Source organism: Panonychus citri, unplaced genomic scaffold, assembly GCF_014898815.1.
Source record: "Panonychus citri isolate SS breed McGregor unplaced genomic scaffold, ASM1489881v1 Contig00135, whole genome shotgun sequence".
Lineage (NCBI taxonomy): Eukaryota > Metazoa > Arthropoda > Arachnida > Trombidiformes > Tetranychidae > Panonychus > Panonychus citri.
In genome coordinates, this window is record NW_026515540.1 from 529,699 (window position 1) to 546,470 (window position 16,772).

The 16,772-nt window shown below is 32.9% G+C and overlaps 6 protein-coding genes and 1 non-coding gene across 7 annotated transcripts; 4 read left to right on the forward strand and 3 right to left on the reverse strand.

Moving 5' to 3' along the window:
* Window position 1: 1 nt before the first annotated feature.
* Window positions 2-1,259, forward strand: LOC128391914 (uncharacterized protein C6orf136 homolog). Its single transcript, XM_053351867.1, has 4 exons — window positions 2-191; window positions 392-717; window positions 813-882; window positions 958-1,259. Exons 1-4 carry the CDS (start codon window positions 129-131, stop codon window positions 1,084-1,086), a joined length of 588 nt encoding a protein of 195 aa, XP_053207842.1. The 5' UTR covers window positions 2-128; the 3' UTR covers window positions 1,087-1,259.
* A 104-nt stretch (window positions 1,260-1,363) lies between these two features.
* On the reverse strand, window positions 1,364-4,254 carry LOC128391910 (phospholipase A2 group XV-like). Its single transcript, XM_053351863.1, has 5 exons — window positions 3,821-4,254; window positions 3,393-3,532; window positions 2,964-3,245; window positions 2,546-2,644; window positions 1,364-2,476 (listed from the first exon to the last, which is right to left on the reverse strand). The coding sequence occupies exons 2-5, from the start codon at window positions 3,508-3,510 to the stop codon at window positions 1,734-1,736; spliced, it is 1,242 nt and encodes a 413-aa protein (XP_053207838.1). The 5' UTR covers window positions 3,511-3,532; window positions 3,821-4,254; the 3' UTR covers window positions 1,364-1,733.
* A 1,345-nt stretch (window positions 4,255-5,599) lies between these two features.
* Window positions 5,600-7,263, forward strand: LOC128391702 (cytochrome c oxidase assembly protein COX15 homolog). The gene is given in 7 exon segments (XM_053351643.1): window positions 5,600-5,763; window positions 5,877-6,150; window positions 6,153-6,183; window positions 6,261-6,447; window positions 6,505-6,675; window positions 6,754-6,907; window positions 6,910-7,263. Coding segments are annotated over 7 exon segments (1,203 nt in total). The 5' UTR covers window positions 5,600-5,712; the 3' UTR covers window positions 7,245-7,263.
* On the reverse strand, window positions 7,264-7,948 carry LOC128391705 (transcription initiation factor TFIID subunit 9B-like). The gene is made up of 2 exons (XM_053351645.1): window positions 7,650-7,948; window positions 7,264-7,552 (listed from the first exon to the last, which is right to left on the reverse strand). The coding sequence occupies exons 1-2, from the start codon at window positions 7,798-7,800 to the stop codon at window positions 7,299-7,301; spliced, it is 405 nt and encodes a 134-aa protein (XP_053207620.1). The 5' UTR covers window positions 7,801-7,948; the 3' UTR covers window positions 7,264-7,298.
* A 2,946-nt stretch (window positions 7,949-10,894) lies between these two features.
* Trnas-gcu (transfer RNA serine (anticodon GCU)) lies at window positions 10,895-10,976 on the forward strand. Its single transcript has one exon. It is a non-coding gene; the product is annotated as a tRNA-Ser (tRNA).
* A 23-nt stretch (window positions 10,977-10,999) lies between these two features.
* On the forward strand, window positions 11,000-13,827 carry LOC128391701 (conserved oligomeric Golgi complex subunit 4-like). Its single transcript, XM_053351642.1, has 2 exons — window positions 11,000-13,264; window positions 13,360-13,827. Exons 1-2 carry the CDS (start codon window positions 11,222-11,224, stop codon window positions 13,651-13,653), a joined length of 2,337 nt encoding a protein of 778 aa, XP_053207617.1. The 5' UTR covers window positions 11,000-11,221; the 3' UTR covers window positions 13,654-13,827.
* LOC128391704 (transcription initiation factor TFIID subunit 7-like) lies at window positions 13,682-15,155 on the reverse strand. The gene has a single exon (XM_053351644.1). The coding sequence runs from the start codon at window positions 15,037-15,039 to the stop codon at window positions 13,852-13,854; it is 1,188 nt and encodes a 395-aa protein (XP_053207619.1). The 5' UTR covers window positions 15,040-15,155; the 3' UTR covers window positions 13,682-13,851.
* Window positions 15,156-16,772: the final 1,617 nt, after the last annotated feature.

A 16,772-nucleotide genomic window follows, 5' to 3' on the forward strand; every position in this document is an offset into this window, starting at 1 on the left:
ATCGAGATTTTGTTTATTCGCTTTGAAATAAATTCCATTCTCTTCTGTTTGTTTACATTCACTGAGAATGTTTAAATTAATTGTTTAGTTGTTTTAATTTAATTTTCCTCAAAAATCTCATCGTCATCATGTTAATTACTAAAGCAAGTGCTTCACAATTAAGATTAATCTACAAGACATTAAGTGAAAATGTAAGTATTTTCTTTTTCTACAACGAGATTAATTTTCCAGTTTCTTTGCCTTGAAAGATTTTGTCCTTGTCTCTCCAGTCTTTAATTACTAATTGCGTGTGTTGATTTATTTAATTTTTCATCTTCGACTTTAGATTATTTAACTGATTATTTTAATTTAATTCTTTTCTTTTTCTTCTCCTCCTTTGCTTTTCTTCTAGTTACCCAATTTCTTCCGAGCACCTCATTGTTTTGAAATCTATTCAGATGACATTGTCTTAGAAGATAATATTAGAAATATAAAAATAGTTGGTCTACCTGTTTATAAGCAGAACGTTGGTCTGGTCAAATTTTATTCTCATCTAAAATATCATCATGTTGATTTGGATGTTCTCAAGATGACCGAACATCTCGAGGAAAGTTGTGTCAAAGTAAGATGGAGGATAACCGGTTCACCAAATTGGACTATTTTGCTTAATTATTTATCCTCTTTACCACCGGTAAAGGGTAAAAAGCTTGTAGACAATATTGAGAATGATCTTGATGTGTAAGTGGCATTTGATTCTCCATTTACATTCGAATCTATCGAATATTTTTATTCTTTCATCACTAAATATTCACTTTTTTTCCCTATTGTATCAGTTGGGTTGATGGATTTTCCATCTTCTATGTCAATAACGATGGAAAGATAAGTAAACATATATGTGATAAGGTAAGAAATCAATTCCATGTCGAAAAAAATCTCATTTCCAATCTAATTCAATTTCTTTCTCTTTATTGTGAATAGTTGATTCCCGATGATAATCGCGAAGAAAACGATGGCCCGAAGCGTCTTTTATCCAAGTTAACTGCTGGAAAATTAACCACATTTTCAACTCCTCATGATAAACCAAAATCGATTACATTTTGTTGTTAAATTGCGATGGAAAAACAAAAAGGCCAATTTTCAAATGTACAAACAGAGATTCTAAATCTAATCTAAATTAATCTCATCATAACTATTTAAATTTGTCAATAGTTTAGACTGACAAGATTTTATCGTTTTTCTTTTCTCGTCTATTCAATAATAACAATTGCAATATCGTTTAATTGATGACTTGTTTTCATGTTGACGAACTGATGAAAACATTCACAATCAACTTAATTAATTGAAAGAATGAAACAATCAATGAATCAATTGAGAAACAAAACAATTGGAATGCAATAAGATTTTTATTCATTTACAATCATGTTGATAATCAAATGAATAGACAAAAGTATATATAACAATCAGTTAGATAATTTAAATTATTAAATGATTTAAATCTCTTGACTAGTTTTGAAAACCCAAAACAATTAAATGAATTAATTTGCCAATCAGGAAGAAAAACAAAAGCAAAAAGGGAAAAGAGTTACAATTAATATAAATTGTAACTCTTGTTACAATTAATAAATTACATTGTGACGAATTAATTTCTTTCCGTTATTATAAACGAATGACTAGAAAATAAATTAAGATGAGAGATTGATGATCACTTAATCAATTAAATTGTTCACCAGACACAAATGTAGAAATTAAATTTTCTAAGGTAATTCAAGGTAACTTTTAACAATCTCATCAAGAACTTCAGAGTCTCTGATCATTTGCATATGAGTTTTGTTGAAAGTACGAAATTGGAACGGATAATTAGTATTAGCATTCCACTTGAGACAAACTCGAAGTGCTTGATAATTGACGAAAGTATCACCGTCCGATTCTTTGACCACTGTCCGTCTAAGTGTATCGTAAACATTGTTACTTGTAGTGCTCATTGATCGTAATGTTGGCTGACCACCGCCACCCCAGCACTTAATTGGTACACCGGGATGTTCAAAGGATCCCTGAAGGTGAGCGACATCTTTCCACATTTCGTAGGCTTTGGGCTGACCAATGTCACGGAAAAAGTCCTCATAGTTACACGGAGTGTACGTTGAATTGGGCGAAGTGATGAAAGGTTCACAGCCCCAGGCTTCGGGCTTTGGAATGAGAAAAGCTAAAGAGGGAAAGGTTCGTTCTGCTCGACGAATTATCGATGAAAGGTAACCTGGATAATCGTCTTCGAATAAGTAATCGTACATGTACTTGAAATTACCCCCAAAAGGTGTGGCGAGAGTCCACATTAGGCGAATGTATTTGTCCTTCCATTCTTGACTTTGTTTACGGAGGAAAATGTAGACAACACTTCCGCCCATCGAATGTCCAACCAAGATGACACTTTTATTTCCATTTCGAGTATATGTCTCCTCGATTAGTGTTTTAAACTTCGAAAACCATTCGTCCATTTCATCTTGATTTTTTTCATTCGAAACAATTGATTGTTAATTAGTCACTTTCCTTCTCACTGGTCAGTACTTACTCATTGATCGTCGCCAATCATAAGGTGCACCACGAATTTGTACTTCTGGTGTTAGGCCAACATCTCGAAAACGACTCACCATGTTAGCGTAATAAATTGCTGAGGATAAATAACCAGGAATTAATCAAGAAAACTTCCATGAATCAGTTAATCAGAATCAAATCATTGATGCGAAAGTCGAAAAGATTGAAAAACATTAGCAACTAATTGAGAACAAAGGAAAATGTGACTTAACTTGTGAAACGGTGGTTACATTGTGTCAACAATGAACAACAATTAATTTCACACTCTAATCTATTGTAACAATTAATCTCCAAATTAAAATGGAAAAGCTTAAGATTTTAATTAAATAGCAAAACTTTAAATCGGTGACAAGTAAATTGAATGATTGGTCAAAATGAAAGTAAATTGAACTCACTCTGTTGAATGATTCCTTCAAACCAGGGAGATAAATATTCAACTGATTCTAAACCACCAAATTGTGGGACAATCACGGTGACACCTTTGGAATTGGTTGTCTTGCGAGTGATTGAATCGTAATGAAGTCGAGCGGCATAGTACCAACACTGTCGTACCATCGGCATCAATTCTTTGAGGCTAAACCACAATGTCCAAGTTCCGGTTCGTCGTAAGCAATAAACTGGAGCATCAGTTGCCTCTTGCAGAATGGCTTCTAATTTGGTTCCCATGTAACCAGGAACTGAACATAAACAATTAAGATTAACGAATAAATTTCAACAGATTAACATAGAGATCATCTAATCATTACAACAATTAGGGATGAAAAGAATTGTTTGAATGATTCATCTTAATATTGATCGATCACAATTAAAATAAAACCACTTACCCAATATGATTGGATACATTTTCGGTGGTGATTCTTGGCCATTGATACAATTTAAGTTGATAATTAACGTTAATGATGAGAGGAAAGTGATTAAGCTCAAGTTGACCAAAGATAGCATTTTGATGATTTACCGAATCAACCTGTTAATTGTAGAGATTAATTGTTGTCAAGGTGAACAACAACTGATTTAGTAATTGTTTTATTGACAATTGTTAACAATGGTCAAAATGATTTGTTAAATTGTCATAACAATCACACATAAGAAAATGATAGAATGTTGAAAGTTTCAAGTGATTAAGACGGTGGCAAGAAGACAATTAACTAATTATTAACTCTCTCTATTAAATCATCTATCAAAATCTAATAACGAGTTGAAATTATCATTTGTGGGTTGGACGTTTTATTGGAATAATTTTTTTTTCTCTTACCTTTGTCTCTTTCCCTGAGTTTCCAGGTAAATCTTTTCAATGGAAAATTGAATTTTTTTTCTCTTCTTCGTAAACAATGAGCTCGACACAACAACAATTACAATCAACAATCAGCGTCGGTATAACCTTGAATTTCAATGTTCCTCCAGAATAACTCACCACTCATCACCTACAACACCAACAATCAACACCATTGAACAGATGATGATGATTATCAATTGTCACAATTATTTGATTTGAACAAGCACCAAAGTGGACACAATTTAAATTGTCTCATTGAAAACTCACAATCAAAGCAACTTGTTTGTATCGATTTACTTTTAAACTAAATTGTTTCACTAGAAATTAAAATTAACCTTTCCAATTGATTTTCACCATTAACATTGATTGTTGGTTGAGATCAACAGATAATCAGAAACTGTTACTTTAACTTTATTAGTGAAATTAAAACTTTTTTTTTTAATTGTTGTTAATTGTTTCCACCTTCACAACTTTAATTTAACTGATTTAATCTCGACAACAATTTAGGTTTTGTTTTCAATTGGTTAACATTAAGATGATTATCAAAAGGTTTCTTTTTTTTAATTGATCCATATTATTAATTGAATTTAGATATTATTTAAATTGTTCATGATTAACACTTTGCTTTGTGTTTCTTGTTTTGTTACAATTAAATTAACTCTCAAGGATTTTGATTAACTGAGATATTTTTTTTGCACCCAAATTATAACCTTAAATAAATTATGATTTTTGATTGATTATCAGGTTAGTTTAACACTAATCACGGTAATTAAGACTTGATCTTGAGCTAAATTAACATTATCGGTTGATTAGTTTTCCATTATTACTTTTTCCTTTCTTATTAATTGTTAATGATCTTAATTGTTGACTTAAGAAAAGGCTAATTCCTATGTAATCAACTAATTAAAACTATAAGCAAACATTTTTTTGATTAACTCTATCGATTGATTAATTTGGTTAACCACTTGATCCTTGATCTTTATTGGAAATTCAAGTTAATTATAGTTAATTAGTCAATATGATGGATATTTTTTCATTAAAAATCAATAGTTAAAATTAACTGATTGTTAACCAGACTAAATGCTTCATGATTAAATCAAATTTTCCTGAGTTATTGTTAAAAATAAATCCAAATCTTGATTGATTGTTTGATCCAATTTTTAATTTTGGACAATTAAATAACTGTTTTCATGTTGATTACAATCAATGTTCACTTGATGCTAATTGTTAACTGTTGATTGTTTCAATTTGTATATAAAAAATAATTTAATTCTTCTGATTTCTCACTAATTTCCTTAATGATTCCTCAATAGATTCAACCATTTAGTGGTTAACAATTGGAATCAACAATTTGATCATGTTTTTCAATTGACTAATTAATTTTCAGAAAAAAATGTTTGAAAAACAATGATAATTACTTTCTTCAATTGATTCACTCACTCGTCAACTTCTGGTTAATCACAATTTAATATCATTATCTCATCTAATTGTCATATTAAATCAACCTAATGATTGAATTAATTCAATGTCACAATTAAATGTAGTTACATGTTCAATAGAGTTAAAAATTGATCGGAAAATTGATTATTTTTGTTTCTCTTTAAGAATCTATCTAAATTGTCATCAAGTAGATTTAGAATAATTTCCTAGATTAATCAATTTTCATCAGAGCAATTAAATAAATTGAAGATTAATTTAGTTCTTGAGAAGGTTGAAAAAAGCGCTTCATCCAATCAGCTGAAGATTTTTTTTCTGATGCAATGTTAACTTGTGTTTCCTTTGAATGTTGATTGTAATTGGAAACAATTTAAATTGTTTGTCTTTTCTTTCCTTAAATTATTATTATCATTTCTAAGAACTAACAATCAATCATGTTAATCACTCGTCTTTGTAATCATCAGGTAATTTTATCTAAATCATTGGTGAGTATTAATCAATAGATGAATCTAAATGTTTACTTTTTCTATTTTCTTTTTCTTCTGGTTAATTATATTGTATTTCTGATTATGATCATTTTAAATCTTCTTCAATATAGACATCGGGTTTTGCCAGGCCATCTTTTTTTAGAAATTTGATTAATCGTCGAGGATCAACTTCGATAACACCTTCGGCTGAGCCTTATAATAAATTTATTGGACCCAAAGAGCGAAAGAGAATCGGAAAATGGTTGCTTTGTGTCGCCGGTGCTTCGTTTGGTACCGTTGTTATTGGAGGAATCACTCGATTAACCCGATCAGGTTTATCGATGGTTGATTGGCACCCGTTCAAAGAGTTTCCACCTTTTACCAAGTCAAGGTGGGAAGCGGAATTTGAAAATATAAACAATTCCCCGAGTTTCAGTTGTAAGTGGAATTTTTTAATCGCAATTGAAAAGAATGAGTGACAAGTTTGTGTTGACAAATAAATTCTTTTATTACAGAGCAAATCAAGATATGACTTTGGAACAATTTAAGAAAATTTGGTTGGTAGAATTTCTTCATCGATCCATGGGAAGAGTAACTGGGTTGGTTTACTTAGTGCCGTTTACGTACTTTTGGTTATTCAGAGAGTTACCTCGACCTTTGATGCATAAATTGTTTGGTATTTTAGGATTACTTTTGTGTCAGGTAGATAAATGTGTTGATTGTGGTTCTCTGGTGTCTAATTGTTTGCTCTTTGAATAGGGTTATCTTGGTTGGTATATGGTTAAAAGTGGCCTCGAAGAAGAGACCGCAAAGAAATACAGTCACCCACATGTTAGTCATTACAGATTAGCCGCTCATTTAGGTACAGCATTTGTTTTCTATTCATTGGTACTTTCAACGGCATTTGAATTTCTCTTGCCACCACAAAAGGTAAGTAGGATTGGAGAGAAATCATCTTTTAACAATTAACCAACAATTAATGTTTAATTTTGTTTTTGTTCATGTCAGGTGTCCATAACTGCAAGACACTTATTTTTCCGTAAGAGTTTGGTTGGTTTAACTGGGTTGATCTTTGTCACTGCAATTTCGGGTGCGTTTGTTGCTGGTTTAGAGGCAGGATTAGTTTACAATTCGTGGCCCAAGATGGCTGATCGTTGGATCCCTCTGACATTGATGCTAAAGATCCTTGGTACGCTAATATCACCGAAAATCCAACAACTGCTCAATTTGACCACCGCCTTCTGGCTCATACCGTCGTACTCAGTGTTCTTGGTCTTTGGCTTTACTCTCGGCGTCTCAATTTACCACCTCGTTCTAGACTTGCCATGAATGTTTTTCTTGGAGCTGCAGTGGCACAAGTCACTTTGGGAGTAGTCACTTTACTTACCTATGTACCTAAACATTTAGCGTCTTTACACCAGGCTGGAGCACTCGGATTACTTTCCTCTGCCATTTGGGCGACACATGAATCAAAACTTTTTAGATTGATACCGAAATGATAAATCGATGACTAATATATTTGTTTACACTCGCGCTTTGTTTATTGAATAATTCTATGAAAATTTACGTTTTTTAGAACTGTAATTACATGAGATTAAGCTGTAACGATCAGGTGGCAGACAAGGTCCAACAATTGATTTGATTGGAGGAAGTGGTTGATTGTTTCGGGTACGAGCTATTTCCATTAGAAAATCTTGCGGTGGAGGAAGTGTCAACATCTTTTCCGATTGAGATTGAATGGCCATTTTAACGTCATCAACACTAATCACTTTTTTCTCAGCATATTGAGAATAGATTCGAGCATCTTCTAAAATGAGCAAATGAAATAAGAAAAACAATTCGAACTTCAAATTAATAAATAATTCAATTATTACCTATTCACTAGTTTAATTCATTGAACTTACCCAAAACCGTTGTAACATATCTGTAAGTGAATTCCAGCAATTGATTCACAACCTTAGGTTCATAATCATTTATTCCCATCTCATTAAGAATGGAGGTAATAACACCAAAATCTCGGGATGATTCTTTCTCATTCTTTTCGTTCTTGTCCATCTTGTGTGATTCAGAGAGCCAGAAGATAGTTTAAAATTAGTACATATGACAGAATTTTGGAACTAAATGAAAAAAAGTGGAAATACAATCAATCAAAATACAACAAATGTTGACAAAACACAGTAAATTGAAATTCAGTTTGTTGCCACTGACAACAAGCAAGAATGAACAAAGAATCCAGTAGATGGCAGCTTCACATGCCACAGTGCCATCTCTTGTCGTGAGATAAAAAATAAGAACTAATTTTTCAGTTTTAATGATTTTTGAGCTTATGAGTTAAAACAAATCAACACGTATTTTTAATTTTTTGATCTGACTCGCGGATTTCGTAAAATTCACCAAAAACGGAAAAATGGTCTGAATTGTTTTGTGATCGAATTAATATACTTATATAGCTGATCTTGGTATCAAACGAAAGCTCTTGAGCTGTTCTTTAAGAAAAATATATTTGCATTTTTTTTTGAACGTGAGGCTCGTTAGACACAGAAAACAATGTTTTTTTCATTCCGACTTGAATAGCATCTTTGGACTACCCTGAGGACCAACTTTTCTGCAATTATTCTGATAGATCTTGATCTGGTCTATAAGAAAATGAAATGAAAAAGGTGCCGACTGGCGCCTTTTCTAAAAAATCGACAAAAACTAAGATTAGCGTTGTAAAGCGGTAAAGTGGCCTGGGCATACCCTGAGGACCAAGTTTTTAGTGCGGTTCCATACAGAAGCAATGTTAGTCAATCCTAAAATCGAAAAATTTTTTGACTTGGATTGCGCCTTTTCGAGATAATGGACCCTGACTCTAACAAAGTATCACCTATTTATCTATCCCAAATAGGTGATACTTTGGAAGCGAAGATTGGGTAAACAAATTCGTCAACCTACCCTCAAAATACCAGCTCATTCATCGATCCATTCAGATTTACAAAGCTTGATTTCAGGGAATGAAATTTTGAGGATTCAAGAGCATTGTAAATATTTTCATGAAGGTGCGTTGATAACTTGACAAATGAAATGCCTAAATTAAATCAATTCTCAAATTTTCAAATACTTTTTGTGACGGCAAAATGTTTGAAATTGGTGATACCACATTTCTAAATTTACCGTCAATTCTTGTATTCGAGGTGATGACGATGAACCATAAAGCTGATCTTCTTATTCCATCGGAGATAAATTGGGTCAATAGAAAATATTGCAAAGCAGCACACAGTCTGACGTTTACGACTTGGAAAGTTACCGGTGGTGAAGATCCAATCACTGAAAGACCGATTGAGCAACCAAAATATACTGAAGAAGGAGGTTGGCACTGTTGTTTATTGATGAATACGAATTCAATTATCTTTTTGCATTGCTCTCCAGCTTTATTGAATAAACCTCCGATCTTAGTGTCCTCATTCACTCTTTCTTCCATCATCCTATTTATTATGACCATTGTCTTGGTTACAAGGTTTACTACAGTTTTTTCAGTCAACTTATTATCCATAGTAATTTCATTTATCCTTTTTTTAATTTATTTTGTAATCGAAAATTGTGAAGAATAAGTTTGACTCACCAAATCTGACAAAAAATTTATAACTTTTCGAAAATGAAATACGTTTCATGATTTTACGTACCATTCTTCAAACTTCAACATGACTTTTTCTTGTCCTCGACAGAGCACTATTTTTAGCAACCGAGATCTTGCGGTAAAATTTTCTTGAGTTGGAAACTTGACAAATTTCAATCATCCAAATCATCAAATAATCAATAAAAATTCAGTACGTTGAACATAGTCGAACCTTTATCCAAAATATCTGGGCGATTTGTGGTTAAATTAAAAAACCAAAAAGAGTGAAGAGAGTTAACATAACCATCAATTATGACATTCTTTTGTTAATTTCTATTGATGATAGTGTGTAAAATTTACAATTCAGATTCAAATGATTGTCTATTCAGACTCGAGCTAAGGTAAGTACAGATAAATATGAGGCCTTTTTCATTTTCTCTTTAAAGAGCGACCGTTGTCTCTGGCATTCCTACAGTTTAAAGTTCGGTTGATTTGATATTATCACTGCTCTTTTCTTTTGTATCAGAAAAAACTTGATCGGAATGTGACATTTGGTTCGGTAAGAAGCAAAACATGATGTAGATTACTCTCAAGATAAGTTACGATTTTGCCCATTGCTAAATTGCTATTCTTAATTTCTGTAATTATCATTAATAGAATTGATTATATTGATAATCAATGTTGTTCATTGCTTTTTAGATTTCCAGATTCATTATCAGGCAATTACGCGATATTAGATGTTGAGAGTGATTAGTATTTTCAGCAAAATTACAACGATAACATGTGATGCAAGGTAATGAAGATTTGCTCATTTCGTGACCAAGATCATCGCATTTTCTGCATCGGAGGATATTCTTACATTGTTTATGACGATGGCTGTCATTCTTAGAACATCCATCTAGCTGAAAAGTGTCTTCGACTTTGAACATTTGATAACCTTATTTAATTTTTCCTTCGGTTGTTGCAATATCATCGCGTGTTTTTTTCAAGAATTGTTATAACCGAATTTTTAACTTGTTTCTTTTCTTTTGTTTGAGAATGGAATGACTTTATGATTTATCTTTTTCAGGCCATTTGTTAAACTCAATGACTTTTCCAAAATCTCATCATCAGTTAGTTAATAGTTAGCTAGTTGTCAGTTAGTCATGAGTTAAAGATTTTTTTTAATCAAGTAACAAAATCCGTAAAATATTTATCTAATGTAGAGTTTTTATAAATATACTGGGGCTGTTTAAGAACTGAATAGAGAAGGATTTAAGTAAAGTTTTTATTCCTGAAATATTAAGCTGTGGTACTTATATTTCAAGAATAATCTTTATCAAAGTTCCAACAAATTTTGCAGAACATTTATCTTGCATGATTGTTTATAATTCTTGCTTAATTTCTCAAAAGCAGTTATATCTTTACGACTATTCCTGAATAAACTGATCTACGATACGAAAACTTCATAGAAAAAAAAGAAAAGCATTAAAAAAGTTATCTTCCATGGAAATGGAAAACGAAAAATTAACACAGTTTGTGTAACCATATTTGTAAACTTATAAAGATTTGTCAGATCAGGTGGCCGAGTGGTTAAGGCGTTGGACTGCTAATCCAATGGGCTCTGCCCGCGTGGGTTCGAATCCCATCCTGATCGAAATTTTTTTCCATATTTTCATAGGTTTAGTTTTCAACATCACTCATGACTTATTTTTTCGCAATTAAATCAATATTTTCTTTATTTTATTTTTCATCCAATTAATTACCAAAAATTCTAATTTATAGAATGGTTTCTATGGAACCAGTAAAAACTCAGATGCAAACAGTTTTGTCATCACCTGTTTTCCTTTGATTGTTTACTTTTTATTTGTGTTTTGGTTTCAATCCTTTTCAACCAATCTGATGGCTAATTTTATCTCTTATGAGGCAATAATTGAAGCTCATAAAAGTGTTTGTGATGAAGAACGTGCCCTGGAAGCTGAGATCAAGCAAATGCTGGAAAATGATGCTAAATTCACCGAGGAGATGAAAAAAATAAGTGAAAAAATCCCCATTCTTGAAACGTTACCAGTTGATTGTAAACAATTATCAGAGAATATACATTCAACCTCTGATCGTGCTTCTGATGTGAGTTTTAAAATAAAACAATTGGATTCGGTTAAAACTCGGGTCAGTCAATGTTTACAAAGGGTCGGTGATATTCTGGACCTGAAATATTGTACACAAAATATTGAGGAAGCTTTGAACAATGAAGACTATGAAGTCGCTGCTGCAAATATCCATAGGTTCTTGTCAATCGATGAATCTGCCATTCGGAATTCAACCAATGGAACAATTAATGGTCAAGTTCTTGGAGGATCTTCATTGGAAGAAGCATTTGTCAAATTACATGAAGCTGAAGATAAATTGAAAACTCTGGTGACCAGGAAATTTGATGAAGCGGTTAGAGAAAGTGACAGTGCAAGTGTTGAGAGATTTTTCAAAATCTTCCCTTTGCTTAAGCAGAAAGATAATGGATTAAGAAAATTTTCCAATTATTTGTGTTTACAAATGAATCCAATGGACACTATCAATTCATCAGGTGGTTTCGCTGGTGGGGATTCAGTTGTTTCCGATCATATTGGCCAGTTAACTAATCTATTTGAAAGTATTGCCAAGATGATTGATGCTCACACTCCACTTTTCGAGACCTACTATGGACCTGGAAATTTAATTTATTGTGTTGAAGTTTTACAGAGAGAGTGCGATCTTCAATCGAAGAAAATTTTGGAAGATTTTGTTGACAAGAGGAATTTGAACAGTACAGTATCGTCGATAAATAAGTCGAGTAAAATTTCATCCACTGGTAATTCTGTGAATAAAGTTGATCCAAGAGAAATTGTTGCAATTCTTAACGATCTGATGAAGGTTAATTCACGAAGTGAAACCTATTTTAAGTTTATTCGTGAACGAACAAAGAAAGACATTAACTCTTCAGTCAATGAGGACGACGAAAGGTTGACAGTTGACGAGAAGCTGAAAAAAGTGGACGATTTGATTCGCAATTGTTCATTAAGTCGAATGATTCAAGAGCTAAATGGCGCCTATGTGTTACTCGAAGAGTATTTTGCTCGAGAATCTTGTCTCAAAGCGATTCAGGCTGATGACATTGAAACAAGTGCTACACCCACACTAACACAAGGATCTTTAACCTCGAGCATGTTGGATGATATTTTTTTCATCGTTAAACAATCAATCACTCGAGCACTGACCAGTGGAAATCTTGACGTTCTTTGTGCGACCCTCAATAACACTGTTTCCATATTGGAATCATCTTTTTGTGACTCGTTTTCCGAAAGAGTTAAACATGGATTCCCAAATATTGGCTCAATTAGTGGAGCACTTGGTTCACTCGATCTAAGTCAAGCTTATAATGCAATTCAAACGGGACGTTACCTTCAAACCGTTGGGGACATTGAAAAAGCAAAGGTCATTTTCCTATGCTCGTTGAATAATCTGGACACTGCTTGTGATTATATTAGAAGCTTAAAAACAACTGTTAAGGATCAAGTGGTCAAATCGTCGATAATCGTTGATGAGCCTGTTCAAAAGGAGAAACTCGAAAGTTGTTTAAATGATTTATTTGGATTAATCGCCAAATTTCAATCTCTCATCAATTCGGGATGTCATCAAATCTTTGCTAGTCTGGTCAAGGGTCGAATCAAATCTTGGCTCGACTCATTTAACAGCGAGTCTCATTTACTTTCCGATGATGATATCGTTAGATTTGAAATCACTGATGGTCTAAGGCCTTACACTCAAACATTCATGGTTAATCTGGATTCCATTTTGAAAAGCATGAAATCTGCTCTAACCAGTAACAATTATAAAACTCTGATTAATATTCTATCCACTGAGTTATCTCAACGTCTTGAAAACGCAGCTCTCAAGTGTACATTCAATAAGGTAATCATTATATTCAATTTAAATCTCTTAATTGCCAACCTCTATTTTAATTTTTCATTTCTTTCTTTCTCTCTCTCTCTTTCACTAAATTGCAGCTCGGTGGTTATCAACTCGATCGTGAAATAAGAGCAATAATCAATTATATATCGTCCATTACCAATTGGCCTATTAGAGATAAATTTTCACGACTAAAACAAATTGCAATTGTATTGAATTTCGAGTCAATCAATGAGGTTCTCGAGTATTTCAACTTGAATGCCGATGGTTCTCGGAACAACTCATCGTCCAGTGGAATGGTCACTTTATGGTTAACACCTAATGAAGTGAGACAGATCCTCAGGTTGCGAGTTGATTTTGCACCGGAAGATATAAGGAAAATTAAGATCTAATCATGAGAAGAATGGAAAACAACAACAATTAAGAAATTGAATATAAATATATTAATTTGGGGAAAACATAATTTTTATATACATTTGTAAATTGTTTCTTTTCGGTATCAGCAATGGTTCATTTATACATTTTCTTTGAGAATAATAATAAATTTAAATTGTTCCCAATCACAAGGTTGAGTGTAACTTGATTCTTTTTTATAATTGTTGGTCTAAAATTTTAAGAATCTCCTCATATTGTCGCCTTTTATCAAATTCTTGTCTCTTGAATTCATCAATTATCACCATGAATCGGGAAACTAAAGCAGCATTGTCAATACCTGCGATTTCAGCTTCTTGAATTTGTCTCTTCTCCCTGATCGTGGCTATTTCACTTTGTAATTCATTCAAACGATTAACTAAATCACCATTAGCAGAGGTATTATCAACATCTCCCATTTCGTTTGCTTCTTCCAGAGCAGCAACAGCAGCGGCAGCGGCAGCACTCGAGGACTCACTGGTTATATCGAATGACAAATTTCCACTCGTACGATTTTCTTGTTCTGTCAACATTCCAGGAGTAAATTCGGTGACATATTTATTCTCTGTAACCGTGGGTGTTTCTTTCTGCGAACTACTTGCTTCACGAATTGGAGGAGATGAGAGTCGACTTCCTTCATCGGTATCTTGGGCTCTTGTATCTTCTTCATCTGAACTACTCAACACTTCACCAAACAGATCGTGTTCCACAATATCCATACTTTGCGAATTGTTGGATGTAAGACCCGAAGGTCCAGCAGCTTGAACACCTTGTTTACCGGCCTCTTTACTTTTCTCATCTTTTGTTTCCACCTCATATCTCACATGAATCGCCTCTGAGTCCGTACGAAAAAGTCTTTTCACCTCTTTCTCAATCTCGGGAACATCGAAAAACTTTTTCTTCAATGTTTTACGAAACCTTTTTTTCCTCACATTTTTCAATGGAGGTGTAACTCCATGTGGATAGAGAAACTTTTTATCTTTTCCATCCTTTTTCTTTGACTCTTCTCCCTCTGGCCTTTCCTCTTCCATCTCCTCTTTACAAATCATCATTTGACAAATATCGGCTGTTTTATAAAACGTTTTTCCATCCAGTGTTTTAAGTGATTCAATGATAGATGGAAGATCAACCACCTTAGCAGGTAACACCCAACCATCGAAACGAACAGTTCCATGTCTCATATCGTTTTCCAATTGAACATTAAGTCGATCCTTCAGATTAAGCACACCACTGGCAACCACAGATCTCAGAGCAGCAGCAGGTAAAGATGGAAGTCTCAAAATGAACTGAGATTCCAATTCAGTGTTTCCATCTGAACTTTCAATTGGTATTTCACTTTTATCGACGGTTTTTCCTATTTTATACATGAAGCCTAATAATAAACAAACGATTGTCCAGTTTAATTAAATAATAATCAAGCTTGAAAAACACCTGTAAACATTAAGACCTTTCAGAGCACAGAAAAGCCAAAACAATAAAATGAAAACAACAAAGATCATTGGGAGAAAAGATTCCACGAGATGGCAGCACAAACACTTTTCCAAGTTTGACTACTGCCACCTGTCGGATTTTTGGCTCGTCCTTAACAGAGATGAGATCAATAATTAAAACAATTTAAATTGTGAATGTCTCCAAATTAATAGAGTTAACAATTAAACTTTAATTAGATCAAAATATCGTGACAAAGTTTTTCGATTTTTGGATCATAAATGAAAAGAGAAATCAATTTGATTTTATTCATTCCAAATATTATTAATAGACACATACCAATATCACAACTAAATTTAAACTCAAGGAGTCGATACAAATTTAACATTAATTATTACAACCATTAATTAAGTCGTTAAATTGTGAGAATATATGATAATTAACTGCAATCAGTGGTTAGAGGAAAAGGTTAACAAGAGTAGCAGTGAATTTTATTCCTTCTAATTATCGTAATATGAACTTTGATTGAGGGTTTGTAGTCAACCAAATTGATATACTCTCGATTTCATGCTCAATTATCAGCACGGATAATTTGATGGTAGAAACTAGAAGATCATAGATCGTTCGGTATGTACAACTCTCTGGCTTATCAGGCTTTCGACCTCGAGTGGTAGTCGCTTCCACTGGTACTATTAGCTATTCCTACGATATTAGTTCTGATAATGCCGCTGCTGTTACTGGTTTTGGCTCCACCGCTGGTTAGTGGGGTGATCGACTCTCGCTGCGATTGATGGTGGCCTGGGATAAGCTGCTAGTTTTGAAGCGAATTAATCAACTGACACTTTTTTTCATCAATTTCTATTCGTAGTACTGATAATGTGAATAAATAATAATCTGAAAAAAGTTTACTCATCATTCAATTCATAATATCTCTTTCATTAAGTAAAAGTAATATTAACTTTTTCTTTCTTTCTCTCTATCAGTTCACTTTTCTAGCATCAATCGTCACACTGCCGCTGCAGTTTGCCTGGTTAATATTATCTTGAGATGAACTTATCATGTTATTTTCCATTCAGAATAGAGTTAATTGTCAATTTGAATAATCAACTTGATCGAATTTGAAGAATCTAAAAGCCGAACCTTAAAGTCAATGAAAAGTATTGTGAAATGAAGAGTTGATTTTCTTTGATTGACAATTTGAATATATCAGAATAATTAGCAATTAGTCAATAATTAACTTTGATTAGCTGTCAGGACCAATTTGTATCAACCTGACTTTGAATAATTTCCATTAAGCAAATTGATTTATTAATATTCAATAAACAACAAGATGAATTGGTTAATGAAATTGATTATTAAAAACTAATTCATAATCTCCTTTAATCAACTTTTGAATCCACCGTAATTAGCTTGATTGTTGGTGTTAACCTAATGCTTTCACCATGATTCCTGATAAGATTAAATTGTTAACGCAATCAACCAATATCTGATAATACATGTAATTAACTCAATTTTTATCAAATTGTCAGTGTCAATCTTCATTAGTAAGATTATCAAATAAATTACCAACAGAAAATACAATGTAAATCAATAGTTCCAATTTAAACAACAATCAAATCCTATTACAATTTGATTGCGAAATACCAAGAAATCAAGCAACAAACAACAATGT

Bases quoted from the DNA above. Each gene is read 5' to 3' on its own strand.
- LOC128391910 (XM_053351863.1), bottom strand. From the start codon at position 3,510: ATGCTATCTTTGGTCAACTTGAGCTTAATCACTTTCCTCTCATCATTA. The intron at 3,246-3,392 runs GTAAGTGGTTTT...GTTTATGTTCAG, and splicing joins AATGTATCCAATCATATTGG to TTCCTGGTTACATGGGAACC. The intron at 2,477-2,545 runs GTAAGTACTGAC...AAAAAAATCAAG, and splicing joins TGATTGGCGACGATCAATGA to ATGAAATGGACGAATGGTTT.
- LOC128391705 (XM_053351645.1), bottom strand. From the start codon at position 7,800: ATGGACAAGAACGAAAAGAATGAGAAAGAATCATCCCGAGATTTTGGT. The intron at 7,553-7,649 runs GTAAGTTCAATG...TGCTCATTTTAG, and splicing joins ATATGTTACAACGGTTTTGG to AAGATGCTCGAATCTATTCT.
- LOC128391914 (XM_053351867.1), top strand. From the start codon at position 129: ATGTTAATTACTAAAGCAAGTGCTTCACAATTAAGATTAATCTACAAG. The intron at 192-391 runs GTAAGTATTTTC...CTTTTCTTCTAG, and splicing joins ACAAGACATTAAGTGAAAAT to TTACCCAATTTCTTCCGAGC. The intron at 718-812 runs GTAAGTGGCATT...CTATTGTATCAG, and splicing joins ATTGAGAATGATCTTGATGT to TTGGGTTGATGGATTTTCCA.
- LOC128391701 (XM_053351642.1), top strand. From the start codon at position 11,222: ATGGCTAATTTTATCTCTTATGAGGCAATAATTGAAGCTCATAAAAGT. The intron at 13,265-13,359 runs GTAATCATTATA...ACTAAATTGCAG, and splicing joins TCAAGTGTACATTCAATAAG to CTCGGTGGTTATCAACTCGA.
- LOC128391704 (XM_053351644.1), bottom strand. From the start codon at position 15,039: ATGTATAAAATAGGAAAAACCGTCGATAAAAGTGAAATACCAATTGAA.